At 44.1% G+C, this 24,721-nt stretch overlaps 1 protein-coding gene across 1 annotated transcript in view; it reads right to left on the bottom strand.

The window, feature by feature from the left end:
* Positions 1-24,721, bottom strand: part of MEGF11 (multiple EGF like domains 11) — a gene marked incomplete at its 3' end in the record, with an annotated part of 413,211 nt that overhangs the window by 210,703 nt on the left and 177,787 nt on the right. Inside the window, 1 exon segment of the mRNA XM_081337571.1 lies at positions 765-1,011. Coding sequence (XP_081193697.1) covers positions 765-1,011 — 247 coding nt within the window.

The following is a 24,721-nucleotide window of genomic DNA, read 5'->3' as shown; positions in this document are numbered from 1 at the left end:
ATTTTACTAGCAGCATGAATGATGATGGTGGTGATGGGAAGGCTCTGTTATGGTCACAAGTCGAGGACTGCCTGTATTCTTCTGATCTTTCGGGCAAGAGCAATGAAATCTTGCTGGAATGAGGTGATTGAAATCCTTCAGGATAGGTTGGTCTCTCAAGTTTTCTAATCAGTTAAATGTTGTTAAAGAAAGTTTTGGCTTCACTGAATCTCAAAATGCTTGTTGACACCCTATGCAGAAGATGGGTTGTTTTTTTACTGTAGAAGATAGTGATGGGAAATGGCACAAAGTCATTAGCAGGTCATTAACAGACCTCTTCCTCAATTCTAAGTAATTGTTATTGTGGTTTGTGGCACAGTCAGCCAGAGGTTCAGACTGGATTTGAATTTTTTTCCACCTATCGAGTTCTTCCCAAAGACCTGGGATAGGCAGATGTTGGTGTTAGAGGTAAGAATAAGTTGTTCTGAGTATTATTTTGTGCATTTTGATCAGGGTTGACTCCTGGCAACTGCCTGGACAAGTCCCTGCAAATTTTCTTGGCATTTCTAGATGAGATGGTGGCACACATATCAAACAAACAAGCAAATAATGGTTTGCCCTTGTCTTCTTCCTAGGGCTGAGAGAGGGTGACCAGCCCAGTTGGCTTCATGTCTACGGCAGAACTTGAACTCACAATTCTCTGGTTTCTAACCCGAGGCCTTCACCTCTACATAAAACTGGTTGCTGCTTCCCCTGAAATTAAAACCCACAGCCCCATGACTTACAAAACTCCAGTATATCCAGGTGCACAATGACATTCTCCTGTGTTGTGGTCACAGGTTGCCCCATTGTGACACTGGCACTTGAGCAGGCAGCCTTTCCCATAAGTTCCCGGCTCACACAAGTCCTCGCAGCGCCATCCTTTGTATCCCGGCGCGCACACACAAGCGCCAGTGATGGGGTTGCACAGAGCTCCATTCCGGCATTGGCAAGGGTTGCTGCAGTGAGGGCCCCAGTGGTCCTGATCACAACCTGAAACAACAACAAGAACACCAGGAAGATCCTTTTAGGAGAACTGTCTTTTTTTTTAAATCCCATTTATATCCCGCCCTTCTCCGAAGACTCAGGGCGGCTTACAATTTAAAGTACAAATCAATGTGCTTAGTCAACCACACCACCGCCTATCATTGACTCTCTTGGAGGTGAAGGTGGTGACACACAGTTTCCCTACAAGCTTTCTCAAGACTTTCCAGGCAATGTGCAGAGTTCAGGGATTTAACTGAAACCCATCCTCAGGAAAAATTGATTTCATGATTCAAACGGCTATTAATTCATTAGCCAGAAAGTCAGAACATAAAATAATAGGGTTGGAAGGGACCTTGGAGGTCTTCTAGTCCAACCCCCTGCTCAAGCAGGAGACCCTCTACCAGGGGTGTCCAACCTTGGCAATTTTAAGATTTGTGGACTTCAACTCCTAGAATTCCCCAGCCAATATGGGGAATATCCAGGCTGCTGCCCCATCAACTCACGGTCTTTATGAATGAACCTTTATTGTCAAAGTACAACCATGTATACATTAGGATTGGCTGAGCCTCCCTTCATGCCCCCACCACCACCACAACTCACAGTGACAACAAACCCACCATCTTGTTACACCATGTGAGCTAATTGCACAACACACTGGTCTCGCAAGTCAATCATACATAAAATTATAAAATTATAAAATTATTTCCCATTCAAGAGCCTGACAGCCCATGGATAAAAGCTGTTCTTCAGCCTGTTGGTACGGCTGGCTATACTCCTGTATCTCCTACCCAATGGTAGGAGAGTAAAGAGATACCAACCAGGGTGTGAGTCGTCCCTGAGAATTTTCCTCACTCTTCCAAGGCAGCGAGCCCTGGCGAGGTCATCCAGTGGTGTCAGAGGACAGCCCACAATGTCTTGTGCTGTGCTCACCACCCTCTGTAAGACTTTCCTATCTGCGGCTGTCAGACCAGCATACCAAACCACAATACAGTACAAGAGGACACTCTCTATAGTAGACCAGTAAAAGAGGGTCATTAGCCGTTGTTCTACCCTGTTCTTCCGCAAGACCCTGAGGAAATGGAGTCTCTGTTGGGCCTTTCTGGCCACCTGGGTTGTGTTGACTTTCCAGGTAAGATCTTCACAGAGGTAGACTTCACAGAGGTATCCATTGACCCTTCTGGATTTATTACTTTTATAGACAGCCAATTACTAAGCCTATTCCCATTATAGGAAGAGAGTCATGTTAGTCTACATTAGCCAAAAATCAGAAGTCTGGTGCCATCTTGTAGCAGAATACTGCGCACCTGTATGGATAAACAGCTCATATACAAGACTTGTTGATGTTCAACTCAACCATACGATGAGATTAATTACTGGGTGCATAAAATCTACACCTATTCACTGGCTACCAGTTCTTAGCCACATACTTCCCCCACACTTACGACGACAAGAAGCTCTCATTCGGGAGTATAGTAAGATCCTGCTAAACTCCTCTCTACCCATTCATACCTATACCTCTGATCTCTTAAGATGTTGGTTAAAGTCAAGAAATCCACCACTCCTCACAGCGCTTAAGCTGCTGGCCGAACATCAGAGCACTATACAAAAGTGGATGGAAGCATGGAGTACCTATACCTCCCAAGATATTTCTGAGCATATTAATCCTAATAGTATACCTCCAGGATTTAATCTACCCCGACACATATGGGTGACATACAAAAGAATTAGAACGACTCATGGGGTGTGTGCCGATTCTCTGTATAAATGGGGAAAGACACCTTCAGCACAATGTGATTGCGGGGCTCCCCAACAGACTATCCAACATATAGTGAGGGAATGCACTAATAGAAGATACCCAGGAGATTTTAAGGACTTCCTCTGCGTAACAATGGCAGCTACTGACTGGATCTCCAAACTCGACATTAAACTCTGAAATGTTATTTCTGTTTTCCTCTTAGGTTTTATAATTGCTTCTTTTTTTAAAAAAATGTTTTAACTGTTCTAACTTGTAAATATGAAGTGCTTTTAATTCTGTGTGTGACCAGCCATACGCTAAATAAATAAATACTTCCAACTTTAATAAAACACAAACTTCGAATCACAGAATGATAAGGCTGGAAGAGATTTCGTAGGTCTTCTAGTCTTCTCAAACAGAAGACTATAGCAGGGGTGTCCAACCTTGGCAACTTTATGACTTGTGGACTTCTGGCTGAGGAATTCTGGAGTCGAAGTCCACAAGTCTAAGTTGCCAAGGTTGGACACCCCTGCCCTGTACTATTCTGGACAGATGTCCATCCATCTCTTTTTCAAAACCTCCAGTGCTGGAGCATCCACAACTCCTGGAGGCAAACTGTTTCACTGATTAATTGCTCTATGTCAGGAAATTGCTTCTTTATTCTAGGTTCGATAGTCCATTTCTAATAAAAAATGTATTCTTGTGGTTAGATATAATCTGAATAGGTACTGGAGGGGAAGTAGAATTCAGTTTGAGTCCTGTATATCACTTCTTTTGTCAGAACTTTTTCAGATTAATTTTAAGCCAAAATTGGAATGAGGATTTTAGTACTAAGTAAACAGATATACACTCATGAACACTTGAGGAATTCCATTAAAATGTGAATCAGTCTCTTTTATAGTCTCCTATCATTATTCGATTTCAGGCAGCAGACACTATAATTCACAACCCTCCACAAAACTTCAAGACTGCAGGGATGTGTATTGTTCGTGTTTTGTTTCACATTTTTTCTTCTTCTCCCCTGTCCTTTGCATTAATCCAGACTCCATTAATATCTAGACTGCTGTCCCATCAACCTCACAGTCTTTATCCATTGACCCTTCAGAATTTATTACTTCTACTGACAGACCAATTACTAAGTCTATTCCCATTATAGGAGGAGATCCATGTTAGTCTATATTAGCCCAAAATCAAAAGTCTAGTGGCATCTTGTCACACTTCCAACTTTAATAAAACACAGACTTCGAATGACAGAATGATAGGGCTGGAAGGGACCTTGGAGATCTTCTAGTCCAACCCCATGCTCAAGGTAGGAAACCTACTACTATCCTGGACAAATGGTTGTCCAGTCTCTTCTTAAAAGCCTCCAGTGATGCAGCACCCACAACTTTTGAAGGCAACCCATTCCTCTGATTAATTGTTCTCACAGTCAGGAAACTTCTGATTTTAAGTCTGTTTAGTCAATGCACATTACCAAGAAAAGGATGGATAGAAATTACATTCACAATTATATCTTGACATAAAACATTTTAACAAAGTTTTAAAATGCATTTAGGATTTTGAAAATTTACTGACTAAATTTGCCAGTCGGTTGGTTTTTCTTTCCCTGGGAATAGATCAACTGCTACATAACAAGCAGATGGAAAGTTGCACATATCCCAAAGTTCAAACCCAAGGCCCAAAAAGCAACATCAACAAAATCATTAAAAAAAAGATCTACAGGAAGACTGTAGCTTTCATGAGTTGGAAGAAGTTATTATGTTTGGACCACAGAAATGGAATATTGATGGATGTTCATTTAATCTCAATGTATCACTGTATCAATGACAGTGTTAGTTATATTTAGATGCCACTCCTATCTCCATAATTCTGAAAAGGCCATCAACCTCCCTATTTGATGACTTAATCTCATATAACTTTTTCCTGGATGACCACAAGGTATGAACCACCAAATATCCATCTACAATACAGAAGAATAAGGCAACAAATAAGAATAAGGCAACAAATAATAAAACAAATAATAATTGCAACAAAGCTCTGGCCAAACCCATTCATGGAAGGCTGTTGAAGGATATTCAATCTTTAAGAGTTTGCTAAGTGGCCTATCTGATAGGTCAATTACAAAATCATATCAAATCTCAACATCTGGTCTTCTCAACACCAAGAACATTTGGCCATGAAAGCTTCTGAGGGACTTCACAAGTATGCACTCCAAGTAGTACAGAAACCATTGTTGAACCTTAGGAGAAACTGGGGTATCCCAAAAGAAAATTTATATTTTCAGATGCCCAAAAAAACTATTTAGATTACAGGGGTAGGCAACCTTGGCTCTTTTATGACTCGTGGACTTCAACTCCCAGAATTCCTGAGCCAGCGTGGCTCAGCTTGGAAACCTCTCCCTTTTCACTCAGCGTGGCTGGCTCAGGAATTCTGGGAGTTGAGGTCCACGAGTCATAAATGAGCCAAGGTTGCCTACCCCTGATATAGAAGATTCAAGAAGGTGATTTATGTTGGGATGTGCTTTTTTAGCGGGGGGGAAGGGTGATATGCTTTAAATCCTGGACTGATTTTCAGACACAATTTTTGAGCCCTCAACAATTGCAATAAATAAAACTTTCTCTTCTTAAACTGGATTTCTGAAAAGAACGACATTCAAAAGGAAAACCAGATTGGAACTTTTGTGCCAAAGAACTTGATTCTAATGCTTGCAGATCCCTGGCTTAAGCATTTACTCCTCTCTCCCGTTATTTTATTCTTAGGCTATACTGTATGTATTCCTTTTACACACACACACACACACACACACACACACACACACACCCGAGGATCCAGTTTGCAACCGCCTGAAGATAAAGTAAGTAGACCTCCGGACTCTGGCTAGAAAACAAAGTTAAAAGATTGTTCATGTATCATCTACATCTGTTCTGGCAACCGTTTTTTAGTCCTTCCAGGCAGGAGACCTTCCCAACAATACTTGTAGGACAACGCAGGGTTTGGGTTTCTGCTTCACCAAAGCCAAACCACTGAGATAAGCTTCTGAAGGATACATTTACCCAAGCTGGACATAAAAGACCGCTCCACATTTTCTATTTGCTGTTAAGTCGCTAAGTTGTGTTTGACTCTTCATGACCCCATGGACAACAGAAAGCCAGCCGCCCCTTTCCTCCACCGTCTCCTGGAGCTTGCCCAATTCAGGTTATCTGCATCAATGACCCCATCTAACCATCTCATCCTCTGCCGTCCCCTTCCATCTTTCGCAACTTCAGGGTCTTTGCCAAGGAGTTCTCTCTTCTCATTTGGTGGCCAAAGTATTTGAGCTTCAGTTTGAGTATCTGTCCTTCCAAAGAACACTCAGGGTTGGTGTCCTTTCGGATTGGCTGATTTGATCACCCTGCAGCCCAGAGGACTTTCAAGAGTTTTCTCCCAAAACCACAATTCGAAAGCATCAATTCTTTGACGCTCAGCCTTTTTCCGTACATTACTACTGGGAAAAATGTTTTCTAAGGAAAAAAAAATTGCCTGTGGTTTCCCAAGGGCTGAGTTTCCCATTAGTGATGGCAGTAGCACAGATAGTGAAAAGCTCAACAAGAGGAGACCCCAAGACCCTAGGGATTGAAAAGAAGCAGAAGCAGGGAAGCCTTTGGTCAGAAGATTCTCCAAATAGGTACCCATGATAAAAGATAATCTTATGGCTTATATAACCCCTTTTCCCATCCCTCTGAAGCCTCTCTGGCTCCCTGGGTCAACCTCTACCTCTGTGAAGATCTGACCTGGAAAGTTAACACAACTCATGTGGCTAGAAAGGCCCAACAGAGACTCCACTTCCTCAGGGTCTTGCAGAAGAACAGGGTAGAACAACGGCTAATGACCCTCTTTTACCGGTCTACTATAGAGAGCGTCCTCTCGCACTGTATTGTGATTTGGTATACTGGCCTGACAGCCGCGGATAGGAAAGTATTACAGAGGGTGGTGAGCACAGCACAAGACATTGTGGGCTGTCCCCTGACTCCACTGGATGACCTCACCAGGGCCCGCTGCCTTGGAAGAGTGAGGAAAATTCTCAGGGACGACTCACACCCTGGTCGGTATCTCTTTACTCTCCTACCATCGGGTAGGAGATACAGGAGTATAGCCAGCCGCACCAACAGGCTGAAAAACAGCTTTTATCCATGGGCTGTTAGGGTTTTGAACAGGAAATAATTTTTATAAACTTTATGCAGAATTGACTTGCAAGGCCGGTGTGTTGTGCAATTAGTTCACATGGTGTAATAAGATGGAGGGTTTGTGTCACTGTAAGCTGAGGGGTGGGGGCATGAAGGGAGGCTCAGCCAATCTCAATGTATACATGGTTGTACTTTCTCAATGTATACATGGTTATACTTTGACAATAATGGTTCATTCATTCATTCCAAAGCACCAGAAGGCAGGACAAGGAGCAATGGATGGATACTAACCAAGGAGAGAAGCAACTTAGAACTAAGGAGACATTTCTTGATAGTGAGGACAATTAATCGGTGGGACAGCTTACTTCTGGAAGTTGTGGGTACTCCATCCTGGACAGCTACTCATCTGAAATGATATAGGGTCTCCTATTTGAGCAGGGGGTTAGACTAGAAGACCTCCAAGGTCCCTTCCAGCTCTGTTATTCTGTTACTGTCACGTTTCAGTTTTGAGAAAAGGCCATAGGAGGACTTCACTTTGGAAGATATCCAGATGGATCCTTCTGGACGGCTCTACATAAACCAAAAGTAAATCTTTTTCCAGACATGATTTCCACAGAGTCAAGCAATGGACATGAATTTTGGCTAGGACTTGGCCTGAATCCAGAATGAAAAGGAGGAGGAGGAGGAGGAGGAGGAGGAAGAGGAGGAGGAGAAGAAGAAGAAGAAGAAGAAGAAGAAGAAGAAGAAGAAGAAGAAGAAGAAGAAGAAGAAGAAGAAGAAGAAGAAGAAGAAGAAGAAGAAGAAGAAGAAGCTATTGAGCATGCATGAAGATGTCTTCTCAGAACTCTGACAAGGAATGAAGAACCATCTACAGCAGTAAAGAATATCCAGGCCAAAACTTTAATCCTGAATTTTAGTATTTCTGCTTTTAGAACTGAAATGTCAGCATTTCGGCCTGTTCTCAAACACCAAGGCTGTTCTTAGTTTCCAAGACAAACAGCATTAGTTTCTTTAAAAGATCACATTATCTGAATCCTTCTCCTGAGAGAACATTAATAAAGGAATCAACATCTTCTCTGGACAAGTGTGTCCTTGAAAGATCTGTCTTAATTTTGGCCTTATTTCAGTACCTCTTTTTGCATGTCTTTGGCCTTATGTAAAGACTTTATATTTGCACAGGATATCAGAAAAAACTTTATAAAAGTTCCATCAAAGGTGAGAAGGAAAAAAGGAGATTTCTACCACAAAGGCTGAACTTTCATGCTCATTTTATAGCACACAACACCTTCAAATTGCCTAATTTGTTCTAATTTAAATTTGAAGCGAAAGACTGTAAGGGTAGAATAAACTCTTCTAGAACATTCCCTACATTTTGTACAATTTAAAAACATTAATTTTGCAAGGAAGGCAGCAAACTGGATGAATTACATCTAAACAAGCAGAATTTACTCCAACTAAGTCAATAAATCAAAGAATCAGCCAATCAAAGTAAACGCAAGGAAACATTCGATCCTACTACAAAAATCAAATATTATTTTTCTATCTTAATGAATGTGAAGCTATTAGCCAGGTTAAAAAAAAATCCACAGCCCAAAGGGGCCCTTTGAAAATTGTATTTCTAAATGGTATAATTGTGCTGTTGGAAGTCATCTCCATAAGAATGTCTTCATCAGCCAGACGTATCTAACACCAAATGTGAGAAACATATATAAGTGTAATATATAATTTTCTCCTGCTACTTACCCACCAGCCTAAATTGGATGCAAACTAATTTGCCCGCTTTTCAACTTACATATTTACAAGAAAAAGCCAGGATAATGTTTCTTTCGTGCACGAGTTCCTTAAAAATCCCATGAAGAGAGCAACCTAGGTGCAACACTTCTTGATCTTTGCTCAGGGGTGGGCTCTATACATACCGTGACATAATCACTCCCAGGTTTCTTGATCATCATGTCATTTTGGCTAGAGATTTTGGGACTGTCATTCCAATGTGGGAATTCCCAATTCCCTGCCAGCTCCCAATAAAGAAAGCTGGATTTGCTAAATGACTGTGTAGTTCACTTAACAACTGCAGTAATTCATTTAATGACTGCGTCAAAAGAGGTGGTAAAATCAGACACATCTCACTTAGCAATAGCCCTTAGACTTATATAGTGCTTTACAGCCCCTCTCTAAGTAGTTCAGAGAGTCAGCATATTGCTCCCCCATCAAACTGGGTCAACCTTGAGTCGGTCAGGATCGAACTGCTGGCAGTGGGCAAAGTTGGCCTGAAATACTGAATTCTAACCACTGCACCACCAGGGAACTAGACTAGACTAGACTAGACTAGACTAGACTAGATTAGACTTGCACTAGCACTAGCACTAGCACTAGCACTTCACAGTGCTTTACAGTCCCTCTCTAAGCAGTTTACAGAGTCAGCATATTGCCCCCAACAATCTGGGTCCTCATTTTACTGACCTTGGAAGGATGAGAGCTGATCAGAATCAAATTGCTGGCAGTGTGCAGAGTTCTGGAAGGGAGGGAGGGAGGGAGGGAGGGAAAAGCAAGAGCAATAGCACTTGGACTTATATACCCCTTCACCGTGCTTTACAGCCCTCGCTAAGCAGTTTACAGAGTCAGCCTCTTGCCCCCAACAATCTGGGTCCTCATTTTACCAACCTCAGAAGGATGGAGGGCTGAGTCAACCTTGAGCCAGTCAGGATCAAACTGCTGGCAGTGGGCAGAGTTTGCCTGAAATACTTAATTCTAACCGCTACACCACCAGGGAAATAGATTAGACTAGACTAGACTAGCACTAGCATTAGCACTGGCACTAGCATTGGCACTAGCAGTTATATACCACTTCACCGTGCTTTACAGGCCTCTCTAAGCGGTTTACAGAGTCAGCATATTGCTCCCCCAACAATCTGGGTCCTCATTTTACTGACCTCAGAAGCATGGAAGGCCAAGTCAACTTTGACCTGATGATAATTGGCTTAACCGCCTTGCTTAGCAACGGATATTTTGGTCCTAATTCTGGTCATAAGTCAAGGGCTACCTGTACCACCCTCATTTCTGAAAGGACAGCCACTTGAAGAAACAGGTGGACTGGCTGTATCTCAACCAGTTAGCCACCTGATAACTGGTATACCTGAGCGCAGTCGTGGTTTAATCTTCAGCGACCATCCCATTAGCCACCATCTCCTTTAAGTGCAATTTCTAATTCAGCTGGGAAACTTCTAAAACCTATTTCGTCTCTCACTGGAAAGCTTTCCTTTTTGACAATGATCTATTCCACAGCATTCCATCACAAATAACATCTGCGCCCTCCAGAAAGCCATTACGTGGCCTAATAGCGCAAAGAGAAACAATGTGGAGAGTCTCTCTGCAACTGATAGAAAGTTGAGGCTGTCTCTTTGCATAAAAAAGGACTAGGGGTGACACGATAGTCCTCAACTTACGACCACGGCTGAGCCCCAAACTTTATGCTGCTAACTGAGAAATGTGTAAAGTGACTTTCCCCCCATTTTACAACTTTCCTTGCCATATTTGTTAAGTGAATCATGGCAGTTGTTAAATTAAGAATACGGTCGTTAAGTGAATCTGGCTTCCCCATTGACTTTGCTGGTCAGAAAGTCAGAAAAGGGGCTCACATAATGCTGGGATACTGCAACCGTCATAAATATGAGTCAGTTGCCAAGCGCCCAAATTTGGATCCCATGATCCTGGGGATGACGCAACCGTCATAATGTGAAAAAAGGATAAGTCACTTTTTTCAGTGCTGTTGTAACTTTGAATGCTCACTAAACTGTTTTAACTTGAGGACTACCCGTATTCCAGAATTTGTGGGGCTGCCACAAAAAAGAGGGGGTCCACCTCTTCTCCAAAGCACCAGAAGGCAAAAGAAGAAACAATGGATGGAAACTAATCAAGGAGAGAAGCAACCTGGAATTAAGCAGAAACTTCCTAAGAGTGACGACAATTAACCAGTGTGTTCTGTACCAGCCTGCTACCGGCCCTGCAGAAAAGGCAGGGACAACCCCTTTACAAACGGCAAGAGGCTGGAATTAAGCCTGCCAAATTTATTAACATAAAACAGCAAAACAAGACACCAACCATGAAACAGGAGCTATGAAACAGTAACTAATCAAGCGGTTGCCTTCAGCAAACCAGCCCTCCCACACATTCCCCTTTTATACAGTTCAGGGCGTGGCTTCTCTCTGCCTCCTTCCGAGGTGCCCCATTGCCTTCCTCTGTTTACTCCTGATTGACTGCCTCCTGCGTCGGGCGTCCTTGAACAGGGCCAGCTGTGGGTCATCTTCATCCACGCTGTCAGGCTCACACAGCTGGGTCTGCGTCGTGACCAGGTGGGAGGGGCCTGGCTGAGGGCTCTGCGGAGCCTCAAGGCCATCATCAGCAAGCTCTTCAACACCCCCCTCCTCCTCCTCTGAGTCGTCCGACCCAACAGCCGAACCCACAGGCTGACCCTGAATCACAACACAGTGGAACTGCTTTCCCCCAGAAATGGTGGGTGCTTCGTCACTGGAGGTTTTTAAGAAGAGACTGGACAGTCACTTGTCTGAAATGGTCTGCTTGAGCATGCGGCTGGACTAAAAGACCTCCAAGGTCCCTTCCAGCTCTATTCTGACTCTGTTGGCCATTTCTGATTACCATCGTGCATTTTGGAAGAAGAAGGAGTAGAAGGTGGGCCAGGAATTCAGGAGATGAACTTCAAACGGGGTGGATGTTTAAAGTAATATTTAATTAATAGCTGCTTTGAACTAGGCAAGAGAAAAGAAGATTTTTAAATGACGCTGCTCCCTGGAAAGCTTCCCACCGTGTCCCTAGATATGGCTGTCTTGTTTATAAGGGTCTCTGGTTACTTCTCCAGATGTTTTGCTCAAAGCGGGCCCTCGAGCAAAGAAAGATTCCTAGCAGCTTGGTACGCAGTAGGGGTCTCCGGTGCTCGTGGCTCTTGAAAGCAAAGCTAAACGTCAGGAAGGTGCACTTTGCATACACAACTTAACGGTGCAATGTTGGAATGGTCATTTCCTGGTCGGATTGTACTGGTGCCGCTCTTGTTTGTAAGGCGTATACTGACAGCCCTGGACTTATAACAGTTCATTTAGTGACCATACAAAGAAAGTTGACTTATGATCATTTTTCACTAATCATAATCGCAATAGTAATAATAAAGTTGGAAGGGACCTTGGAGGTCATCTAGCCGAACCCCCTGCTCAGGCAGGAAACCCTATACCATTTCGGACAAATGGCTGTCTAGTCTCTTCTTAAAAACTTCCTGTATTGGTGCATTCACAGTTTCTGGAGGAAGGTTGTTCCACTGGTTAACTGTTCTAACTGTCAGGAAGTTTCTCCTTAGTTCTAGGTTGCTTCTCTCCTTGATCATTTCCATCCGTTGCTTCTTGTCCTGCCTTCAGGTGCTTCGGAGAATAGCTTGACTCCCTCTTCTTTGGGGCAGCCCCTGAGATATTGGGACACTGCTATCATGTGGCCCCTCGTCCTTCACTTCATTAAACTAGACATACCCAATTCCAACAACCGTTCCTTATATGTTTTAGCCTCCGGTCCTCTGATCATCTTTGTTGCTCTTCTTTGGACTCTTTCTAGAGTCTCAACATCTTTTTTACATCGTGGTGACCAAAACTGGATGTCATATTCCAAGTGTGGTATTAATACTTCACCTGATCTTGATTCTATCCCTCTGTTGCAGCATCTCCATGATCACATGATCAAAATTGAGAGGCTTGGCAAGTGACTCATATTTATGACGGTTGCAGTGTCCTGAGATGATGTGATCCCCTTTTGGGCTCTTCTGACAAGGAAAGTCCATGGGGAAGCCAGATTCATTTAACAACTGTGTTACTAACTTAACAATTGCAGTGATTCACTTAACAATTGTGTCAAGAAAGGCCATAAAAGGGGGAAAAATCCACTTAACAAATGTCTCACTTAGCAAAAAGAAAATTTGGACTCAATGGTTGTCCTAAGTTGAGCACTCCCTGTACAGTTCCAGTCAAAGCTTACTGCTAAGCTTGTAAGACGCCCTGAGTCTTCGGAGAAGGGCGGGATATAAATGTAATAAAAAAAGAGAGCTTTCCTCCAAGTTTTCTGCATTACTTCCTTTTTCTTTTATTTTCAAATCTAAGACTTGCTAATGTTCCAACACCAAGCAAATGGCTACGTTCAGGAAGATTTTGTTCCAAGAGAACCTGACAAGCTAAAATAACAGAGGAAAATGGCAAGGTGAATGTTATGCAGTTACATGGACATTTAACTTGGGGATAGGAAACATCAAAGACACGAGTATAGTTTGGACAATGGTGGACGGCAGGTCATGTGAGAAAGAATCTGGGTGTTTGGGAAGATCAAGAGCTAGTTCAGTTATTGAACTGGCAGAAAAAAACGGGAGTCCTGGACTCAGAGTTCCACGACTGATTTTGTCCTCCTGACCTTAAATTTATTAACAAATAAGCGAGGGCCCACATTTGGCCAAATCAATGCAATGCTCAGGAAGCGTGCAGTTATTACGGCTCTTTCAGAAAAAGGCCGGGAAGATTTGTGGCTTAGCTCTGAATGGAGGAGGACACGGTGGCCTGAGACAAAGGGGGTGGGGGTGTGTGGGGAGACCGCCTCAGCTCATTCCAAAAAGAAACACGTGTGGGGTGCAGTTCCCTGATGTTTGCTTTGTGCATTTCTAAGGCCGAGTTCCCAACCCGACAAACGTCCTGCTGTTCGCTTAGACAAACGCGGCTTTCTGAAGTCAGACAGGCCTTTTATGGATGCTGCGGTGATATTTTCCGAAAAGGAAATCTTTGTGCCAAAGCCTAGGCAGAAAAAGGAAGACAGCCAGACACATCTGGCGGTCAAATTAAAAAGACAATGATACGGTCCTTCACTAAAAGAAAAGAGAAACTTGAAAGCTTTTTTTTTTGGTAAACCAGCAAGGAGCTGAACACCGGATCCAAAGAGCCAGTCAAAATGGCTGCAGCAATTCCACGATCAAAATCTTAACGTGTAATAAAATGGGTGGGGCTTCATGTATGGAATTGTGGTCACTATCTTGACTTTTTGACCTCCCCCATCTGAGGAAGTCCCTGAAAACTTTTCAAAGTTGCAGAAGCTCAGCAGGGAATTCTTGCAGGGGAACTGCAGGAGAGGAGTCCAACAAATCAAGATGGTGGCTGCAATCCAATCCCTGATCCCCTTATTTAGGGAGTTAAACCTGCTCAGACACTTCAGGACAGCCTTGCTGTAATGTAGTGGGTCCGACGCAAGGAAGAGACGCCAGCCGGAATACGTGTTCAGCTCTTTATTGTGGGGGGTGCATACTGAGGAACAAGGGCTACCTGGCCTCCTTATATACCCAGCCAGGGAGGCGGCCAGCCAATGGGGTTGGCCCTAGGTTTCCCGCCGAAACTAGGTTTCCCGCCAAAACTGTCCAGGCCAACGCCCCCTAGTGGCTGTTGATATGCAGATGCCTGCAACTGGATACATAACACTTGCCCTGACCTCATCCACGTAGTTGATCAGTATGATGAACAACTGAGGGAAATAGATATGTCTAGTCTAATGAAGAGAAGGAATAGGGCTGATACGATAGCAGTCTTCCAATATTGAGGGGCTGTTACAAAGAAGAGGGGGGGGTCGACCTATTCTCCAAAGCACCTGAAGGCAGGACAAGAAGAAGCAGATGGAAACATCTGAAGGACAGATCCAGCCTGGGACTTAGGAGAAATTTCCTGACAGTGATAACAATTAATCAGTAGAAGACCTTGGATCGGTCCTTCATAAGTTGTGGGTGCTCCATCATTGGAGGTTTCCAAGAAGAGATTGGACAACCATTTGTCCAGGATGGTATATAAGGTCGTCTACCCTGAGCATGGGGTTGGACTAAACGACCTCCAAGCTATCTTCCATTCCTGTGATTTTATGAACTGAAAAAGTTGAACGCTGCAAAGAAAAGGCCACTCTCTCTCATGGCTTTTATCTGCAGGAATGTCTCCGGGTTACACGTAAGTCCTATGGACATTGTAAGAGAGTTTCCTGCCTCCAGGGTCCCTTCCTACCCTATTACTCTGTTCTATTAGAACTAACCCCTCCAGGTATAAAGGATCAAACAGAATAGAAGCTGGAAGGGACCTGGGAGGTCTTCCAGTCCAACCCCCTGCTCAAAGAGACCCTATACCATTTCAGACAAGTGACTGTCCAGTCTCTTTTTAAAAACCTCCAGTGATGAAGCGCCCACGATTTCTGGAGGCAAGCTGTTCCACTGGTTAATTGTCCTCCCTGTTAGGAAGTTTCTGCTTAATTCCAGGTTGCTTCTCTCCATGATTAGTTTCCATCCATTGTTTCTCGTCCTGCCCTCTGGTGCTTTGGAAAATAAGTTGAACCCCCCCCCTCTTCTTTGTGGGATGAAGGTCTGCCTTGATCTGCCTTTCCACTGACTGAGGATCCAAGGTCATCATTCTACTCAGGAACCTGACTCTCTGCTTTGATTTTCAAACTGAATTTGAACCGCATGCTATTAAAATGACCCATGCCGCAGGTGAACTCCTGGCTGTGATAGGGCTTGTCTCAAAGGAATCTTCCTTTTCTGGTTGACATTTCTCCGCTACAAACGCACAGCAGCAAAAGAGATGCCGGAAAGTCACCATTTCCACTTGTATAATGAAGAGTGACCCACAACCCTTCAGGCATTCCAGTCTCAGCCTGCCATCGCAGGCCATGAAAGAGATTGATGGACTATTGCCACTATCACTTAGCAATGTATTTTACAAGCTCTTTAGCAAAACAGCAACATCAACCCTTGGTTGGAATTTGCTTTTCTCTTTTCTGGGGGGGGGGGCTACTATTGGCGTACAGTAGCTTAATAACAACTTATTTCTTCCTCCTCGCCAAAAATATAAAACAATTACGTTTTCTAAAAAATTCCAGAAGGGGAAAGCAATTGGCCTGCTGAAATCTTTCCAAATGGCTTCTTTTCATATTTGAAAAATGTCAGAAATGCTTCTTCATATCTACATGCAGCCCCTTGCTGTTCTCTATTTTTTCCAAGAGGTTTTAAAAGATTCGAACATCCTTTTAACATTTAGGGGGGGGGGGAACGGAACGCATTGTTCTTTTTCTATGCTCTATACTATTAGTATATTAGTGTGCCCTTTTCAAAACAAAGGCACTGATTCTTAGCATCTGCAACCCACACGGCAAGCAGAGTTGAGCCACACAGTTTCTCTCTTTTGTTCTGCTGCTACATTCTGCTCACATGAGATAATGGTACCACTTTATAAAGCCCTAGTAGGACCCCCACCTGGAATACTGCATCCAGTTTTGGTGACTTCAATACAAAAAAAGAGAGGAGATTTTGGAAAGAGTTCGGAGAAGAGCAACAAAGATGATTAGGGGCCTGGAGACTAAAACATATGAGGAACGTTTGCAGGAATTGGTTATGTCCAGTCTAGAGTAAAGAAGGATTAGGGGGGGTGACATGATAGCAGCGTTCCAATATTTGAGGGGCTGCCACAAAGAAGAGGGGTACAACCTATTTACCAAAGCACCTGAAGGCAGGACAAGAAGCAATGGATGGAAAGTATTCCAGGAGAGAAGCAACCTGGAACTAAGGAGAAAATTCCTGACAGTGAGAACAATCAACCAGTGGAATGGCTTTGCCTTTGAAAGTTGTGGGTGCCCCATCACTGAGGCTTTTAAGAAGAGACGGGACCGTCTGGAATGGCACAGGTCTCCTGTGTGAGCAGGGGGTTGGACTAGATGACCTCCAAGTTCCCTTCCAATACCTTTTCTCTGACGGTTACTAAATCTTTGCAGAAGACGCATGAAGAGATTAGGAGCTGGAGTTTCCAGCTCTCCAGCTGCTCACCCCACCCATACTGGATTCCTAATTATTTCTAGAGAATTCTAAACCATGCTGGAAACCAAAGCAAGCTGTTACACCCAACAATGTTTCTGATAAGAGGGCCAAGATTTCCCCTGCACTGTGCAAAGAGCTTACGAAGGTCTAAAGGTCTCTCCAGATCTTCAAACAAGGCTACAGAAACCTCAGGGCCACATCTGGGATGTCTGCATCTCAACTGTATTTCTGACCCTGGAATATCAGCAAAGAACGTAATTGACCTCTGGTGTCTTCAAGATTTAATGGTCTGAGAAATTTATTCTAGAGTCCATAATTAGTTATGAAATGTTTCAGAAGGTCAGAATTTGTTGGCCCTGCAGTTTTGTCTTCTGGGAATTTAATATAAATTTTATTCAGTTGGTCCATAAGGGACCAATAAAGGGGACGGACAGCATGAAGAAATCCGTGTGGCATTATCATGAGGAGAGCCCAACTCCTTGGTGCAAATGTTGTGATATTGTCTGTGTGTTCAAAAGGGGGGGGGGCTCGCAGCTCATCCACACAATGCTGCTTTAATCATTTCAGCAAAAGCAACAAAGTCCTGCGGATGGCTCTGTAGATCGCTGGCTTTTAAGCAAACTTTTTTCCTGGTTTGAAGAAGAAGGTTTCAAGGTGGGATCAGAAAGCATGTTAATCCCATCTAATGCTGGGTCAAAATCTAAGCAACAATTTTTCCAATATCTCTTCTCTGAAAAGAAGAGAAGAGAAGAGAAGAGAAGAGAAGAGAAGAGAAGAGAAGAGAAAAGAAAAGAAAAGAAAAGAAAAGAAAAGAAAAGAAAAGAAAAGAAAAGAAAAGAAAATGAGAGGGGAAGAGAAGGAAAGGGGAGGGGAGGAGAGGAGAGGAGAGGAGAAGAGAAGAGGAGGAGGAAGGAAGGAAGGAAGGAAGGAAGGAAGGAAGGAAGGAAGGAAGGAAGGAGTCTTCTGCTAATTTATTTTCGTGGTGTTTTCAGCGGCCTTTATTGATAGAGGCAACAGAGAATGCAACTAACTCATCACTCTGAGGTCTCTCTGACTGCACACATTGTCCAGGTGGAAGGAGCTCCGTGGTGAGGTTGTTTTCTGAATTCTCTGTCCTTGAGATTTAATGGAAGGGTGGAAAGTATGTTGCAGTTTGGATGAGACCGGACAACAGAGGGGACCTGCAAGTAAGCCTCCTGGTTACACCTGTGGGAACGTCTCAATCCACCCAGGATACTCTCACTAACATTCTAACATAACTATGGGAGGTGAGATATTACCCCCCGTAGATAGGGCTCGCAACTTGGGTGTCCTCCTAGACTCACAGCTCTCTTTGGAAGATCATATAGGAGCTGTGACTAGGGGGGCCTTCGCCCAGGTTCGCCTGGTGCGCCAGTTGCGGCCCTATCTGGACCGGGATGCCTTGCGCACAGTCACTCATGCACTCGTGACCTCCCGTTTGGACTACTGCAATGCTCTCTACATGGGGCTGCCCTTGAGGACTACTCGGAGGCTCCAGCTGGTGCAGAATGCGGCCGCGCGAGTGGTGGTGGGGGTTTCCCGATACTCCCATGTAACACCTCTACTCCGTGAGCTGCATTGGCTTCCGGTTGTCCTCCGGGTAAGATTCAAGGTGCTGGTTACGACCTATAAAGCCCTAAATGGCATGGGTCTGGGTTACTTACGGGAGCACCTGTGGCCGGCATCAACTTCCCTTCGTCCAGTGCGCTCCCACAGAGAGGGCCTCCTTAGGGTGCCGTCGGTCAAAGAGTGTCGACTGGCGGCCCCCAGGGGGAGGGCCTTCTCTGTGGGCGCGCCAGACCTGTGGAACCGTTTACTGGTGGAGCTCCGGATGGCTCCTGACCTTCGCTCCTTCTGACGTGACCTAAAAACATATTTATTTGAACAAGCCGGCCTGGTCTGATGGGTTTAAGGGTATTTTAATATTATTGTATTAACTTATTGAATTGGGCTGTAGTATTTAATATTTTTTTTACGTTTGTATATTGTATTTTATTGTATTGCCCTGTACACTGCCCTGAGTCCTTCGGGAGAAGGGCGGTATAGAAATTAAATTATTATTATTATTATTATTATTATTATTATTATTATTATTATTATTATTATTATTATTATTATTATTATTATTATTATTATTATTATTATTATTATTATTATTCTATTCACCTTTGAAATGAGATCCAACCTAGAACTAATGAGAAACTTCCTGAAAGTGAGAACAACCAACCAGTGGACAGTTTGCCTTCAGAGGTTGTGGGTGCTCCATCACTGGAGGTTTTGAAGAAGAGACTGGACAGCCATTTGTCTGGAATGGTATAGGATCCTCTTCTTGAGCAGAGGTTTGGACTAGAAGACCTTAAGAAGATCCCCTTCTTGAGCAGAGGTTTGGACCAGAAGACACCCCCCACCTCCAACCCTGTTATTCTCTTATTCTGTTAGTCTTAAAACCAGAAGACCGCCCCCCCCCCAGCCTCCTTTCCAAGCCTATTATTCTATGTTTTAAATCCAGCATGGTCACTTGTATCAAAAAGAATGAGAACCTGAAAAGGGGGGGGGTGTAAATGCAAGAGAACTTTCTTGCAGAGCATATATATCCTAAGAACCAAAATAAATTCAAAAGTTCAAGTCCACAATAACATGTGGACGAAAATGAAGGTCTTCTGAACTCAGGCTATGAAAATCCAAGGCTGACCATCCAGATACCCAAAAGAACAAGCCAGAAGCTTCTGCCTCTGATTATCAGGTGGAGTCTTTAGAAAGCTTGCCAAGAAGGTCTGCAAGGTTTTTGAAGTGCCACAGAATCCCTAAATGCTAATATCTTTGCAAGCAGAGTCAGTTAACCTTCAACTCTTTGTGCTAAATCTTCTAAGATGTCTAAATAGATCAGTATCTCACAATGCCTTTGATCTTTCTGCTCATAAGGATGGATGAAAGGGCCTTACTCCCCAAAAGGCCGAGAATGAGAATTTTACGATAAACTCATTTTCCCCCCTTTTCTCTGTTGATTCCAAGATAGGACAATGTCTACTCAAAAAGGTTGAGTGTTATATTTTTAGCACTTCCTTGAATGACCTTTAAGTCGTTCTGAGTCTCTCTGCCTGTATATCAGGGCACTGGGGAAAAAAAATCAGCTAATACCTGAAATGTAATTTGTGAAAAAGCAGCAAAATTGTGTCTGGATAATTTGTGTAAATTTGCTTTTACATTTGTTGTCAAACAGGCATGATTGTTGGCAGCCAGATGTTCCACGCAAGATATTGAAGAGATAAAATCATAGGGCTGGGACCTTGGAGGTCTTCAAGTGCAACCCCCATAGCATTCAGGACAAATGGCTGTCCAATCTCTTGAAAACCTCCAGAGATGGAGCGTCCGCAAGCTGTTCCACTGATGAATTGTTCTCACTGAATAGTTCTAGGTTTGTTCTCTCTAGGTTAAGTTTCCATCCGTTACTTCTTGTCCTGCCTCAGGTACTTTGGAGAATAGATCAATCTTCTCCTCTCTGTGACAGCCCCTCAAGTATTGGAAGACGGCTATCATGTCACCTCTAATCTTCCTCCTTGTTAGGCTAGACCAGGGGTAGGCAACCCTGGCTCTTTTATGACTCGTGGACTTCAACTCCCAGAATTCCTGAGCCAGCCATGCTGAGGGGAAAGGGAGAGGGTTCCAAGCTGTGCCATGCTGGCTCAGGAATTCTGGGAATTGAAGTCCACGAGTCATAAAAGAGCCAAGGTTGCCTACCCCTGGCCTAGGCCTAGGCCACCTTATGACTTGTGGACTTCAACTCCCAGAATTCCTGAGCCAGCCATGCTGAGGGGAAAGGGAGAGGTTTCCAAGCTGAGCCATGGCTGGCTCAGGAATTCTGGGAATTGAAGTCCACGAGTCATAAAAGAGCCAAGGTTGCCTACCCATGGCCTAGGCCTAGGCTGCCTTATGACTTGTGGACTTCAACTCCCAGAATTCCTGAGCCAGTGACGCTGAGGGGAAAGGGAGAGGTTTCCAAGCTGAGCCATGCTGGCTCAGGAATTCTGGGAGTTGAAGTCCACGAGTCATAAAAGAGCCGAGGTTGCCTACCCCTGGGCTAGATATACCTAGTTCTCTCAACTGTTCATCGTATGATTTTTGCCTCCAGGCCCCTTATCACCTTTCTTCCTCTTCTCTGGGCTCTTTCTAGACATCTTTTGGTTTCTTTCTTTTTTCGTCTGTGTGTGTGTGTGTGTGTGTGTGTGTTTGTTTGTTTGTGTTTGTGTGTGTGTGTGTGTGTAATCATATTGTGAAGACAAGCTTCACTTTGATTACTGGATGAGAACATCACTCTGGCTTCCATTCTTGTTCGCAAGGATTGCGGAGGAATAGTCTGCCATGTTGTTGACCCAGAAATACTTTATTTCTCAGATTTTAAAACCCAGCTTTCTTCTTGGGTCTCAACGCAACGAAGACAGCCATCCCCCTTTCAGTTTTATTTCCACAAGCAAACCTCAGGGAGGTGGGGCAGAGAGAAAAACCTGGCACGGTCCCCTGCTGAGCTTCCCTGGTTGAGTATGGATGGAAATGCCAGATTTTCTAGTGCAGCCAACTAGCCACTAGGTCACTGGGACAAAAGAAGGGGAACTCAGGTGCCAAGAATGATACAGGGAAAGTCTTTAAGTCCCTTAAGCCAGGGCTTTTCAACCAGTGGTACGGGTACCACCTGTGGTACATTGCCACCTGGCAGGTGGTATGCGACCATCCTAGAGAAGTGGTAGCAGGGGAGGGGAATGAGCTAACTGGTGGCAGCACCACACAAGCCTGAGCAAGAGACGGCTGGAGCTGCAGTGCTGTCAGGGCTCAGCGGAAGAGCCAGGATCAGCGCCAGGATCCAGCTGGAGCTCAGTGCTGATCCTGGCCCTTCTGCTGAGCCCAGAAGAAGCGCCGATCGGCTGGAATGTTGCAGCATCTCTTGTGATTTACATTCAGATGCTTGGCAACTGATTCATATTTATGATGGTCACACTGTCCCAGGATCATGTGAAGTGACCAAAATCTGCTGCAACCACCCAGCAGACAGGGGGGGGGGAAATAAAAACCAAACACCCCCCACCCCACCCCCGCTACCAATCCTCAACAGAAATGCTCACAACAATGAAAACCTCGGACAGGAGGAAGAACGCCGCCGGGCGGGCAGGTGTCTTGCCCGGTGTCTTGCCCGGCTGTGGTGTCTTGCCCGGCTGTGGCTTGGGGGGTAATTTTTTCAGTGTCACTGTAGCTTCAAACAGTCACTAAGCGAACTGTTGTAAGTCGAGGACTACCTGTACTTCATCACTTTTTTCCTTTTTTTATCATCAAATTTTTGACACCTTGCTAGGCGACTGGTGGTACTCGGATGTTGCCATATCCTAAAAGTGGTACAATGGGTGAAAAAGTTGAAAAGCCCTGCCTTAAGCGGGGGAAAAGAATCAATGTGTTGAATGCAATACTCACCATGAGATGAGCAACTGCTTCACCCAAGAGGGGTAAGGTTTAGTGCTTTGGAAATACGGCTTCTGGCTTCACTTGCTGTCAGGACTAGCTCTAAATTCAGGCTTTGCCAACACTGGACTCCTTATTCCGAAAATGGCTTACTTGGCAGAAGGCTCTCAGGCATAACTTGGTTTGATTAGTCTCTTTATTGAAGAAAGAACAGCTCCCCTATCTAGCCCACAGAAATCAAAGTCCTTACCTTAATTCATGATCTGGAGATTAAATTCTAGGTCATTTCTTCCTTTTACTACCTTTAAAAGTCAACAGATACTTGGCTGTTCCTTTTCTTGACTTTGGAAGATACCCAACTTGTGTTGACATCATATAACAGAATAACAAAGAGTTGGAAGGGACCTTGGAGTCCTCTAGCCCAGGGGTCCCCAACGTATGGGCTGAGGCCTGGGATCAGGCCGTGGACCCTTGGCCAGCAGGCTGCAGAAATGGCTGGCAACCCCAAAAAGTCCAATTGCCTTTTGGGGAAAGCACCTTTGGGTCTCAGTACATGAAATGATCAGAAAGACGTGGCACCAAATATTTGGAGAAAATATAACGTTCTTTCAATATTTGGGGTTCTGCGCTGGGCCCAGTGTGCAGTCAGTACTGACTACAGGGAAGTTCTGCACTTTAATAAAATAAAAAATAAATAAATAAATACTTGTGACCAAAAATGGAGCCATGAGGGTTGTTAAGTAGGTCACCAGGTGTCTGTGCCCAATTTTACAACCTTTTTGCTGGTGATGACCTATAAAGCCCTAAATGGCTTGGGTCCGGGATATTTGAGGGAACACCTGCTGCCGGCATCAAGTTCCCTTCGTCCAGTGCGCTCCCACAGGGAGGGCCTCCTCAGGGTGCCGCCGGTAAAAGACTGCCGGCGGATAACACCCAGGGGGAGGGCCTTCTCTGTGGGTGCGCCTGCCCTCTGGAACCAGCTGCCCGTGGAGCTTAGGACTGCCCCCAACCTCCGTTCATTTCGCCGGGACCTGAAGACCTTTTATATTTTTTCAGGGACTGAATTTAATCTTTTTAAATTGTTTTTTAATTTTTGTATTGATGTTTTAAGCACCTTGTAAACCGCCCTGAGTCCTACGGGAAAGGGCGATATGTAAATTCAATAAAATTTAAATCTAAATCTAAAGCAGTCATTAAGCCCCATGGCAAACAATGGGTTTGCTTAACGACCGCTGCATTCACTTAACAACTGCCGTGCTCGCTTTATAACTGCTGCATTCCACTTTACTACCATCAGTAAAGCAGGCAGTAAAGTGAAATGCGGCGGTCGTTAATTGAACATGGCGGTTGTTAAGTGAACGCGGTGGTCCTTAAGCAAACCCATTGTATAAATTGCAGTCAGGTGACTGCAGGACTTTGCAAACGGTTGTAAATGTGGGTCAGTTGCCAAGCTCCCTATACAGGTAGTCCTCGACTTACAACAGTTCATTTAATGACTGTTCAAAGTTACAACGGCACTGAAAAAAGTGACTTATGAGTGTTTTCACAGTTGCAACCTTTCCAGAATCCCCATGATCACATGATCAAAATTCAGATGCTTGACAACTGGTTCATATTTATGACCGTTGCTGTGTTCCAAGGTCATGTGATCCCCTTTTGTGACCTTCAGACAAGCAAAGTCCATGGGGAAGCCAAATTCACTTAACAACTGGGTTACTAACTTATCAACTCCAGTGATTCACTTAACAACAAGATCGTAGAATGGAGCAAAACTTACTTAACAAGTGTCTCACTTAACAACTAGAAATTTTGGGCTCAAATTCAAACTACAGCTGGAAGGGACCTTGGAGGCCTTCTAGTCCGAAGGCTCAATTGTGGTCATAAGTCAAGGACTACCTGTATGCAGTCATGTGGGGAGGGCTTGGTTGCTTGAACTTCGAATCCAGAGTGTTAGTCCCTTGCTCTGAACAGTCACTAAGTGAATGCTGGACCATAAGTCGAGGACTATCTGTACAGGGGCCAAGACAAAGAGGAAATTATCATATTGGAATAAATATGATCATATTGGAATAAATATAGGGAGAACGCGTAATATGTCTCAAATGAGCACTGCAACTCTGAACCCGCAAGGTCTCTCCCGTCTAAATGGCATCAAAATTCAAGAACGCCTGGTAAATGCCCTGCCAGTAAAACCAGAGACCCATTTTTGATACTGTTTTTGCCAGAAGTCCCCTCTATGAAATCCAGGAACTAATAGATTTGACTTAAAAGTAACCAGCATATAAATTGCTACTGAAGTATTTTTCTACTTTCTCATTGCAAAAAGAGATTGTTGCTAAAACCACAAACTTAGCGGGTCTGGTCAAGTGTCTTATCCTCATTATTTCATGTAGGAGCTCCAGCAATTTTCTTAAATGCATGCTATTGAATTCAGCTGCTACTTTTCATTTGCTGAATTGCTTCAAAGGTACTTAATTATGAGAT

This window comes from Vipera berus (assembly GCF_964194415.1).
Source record: "Vipera berus genome assembly, chromosome: 12".
NCBI classification, from domain to species: Eukaryota; Metazoa; Chordata; class Lepidosauria; order Squamata; family Viperidae; genus Vipera; species Vipera berus.
This window is presented reverse-complemented; position numbering and strand designations above follow the sequence as displayed.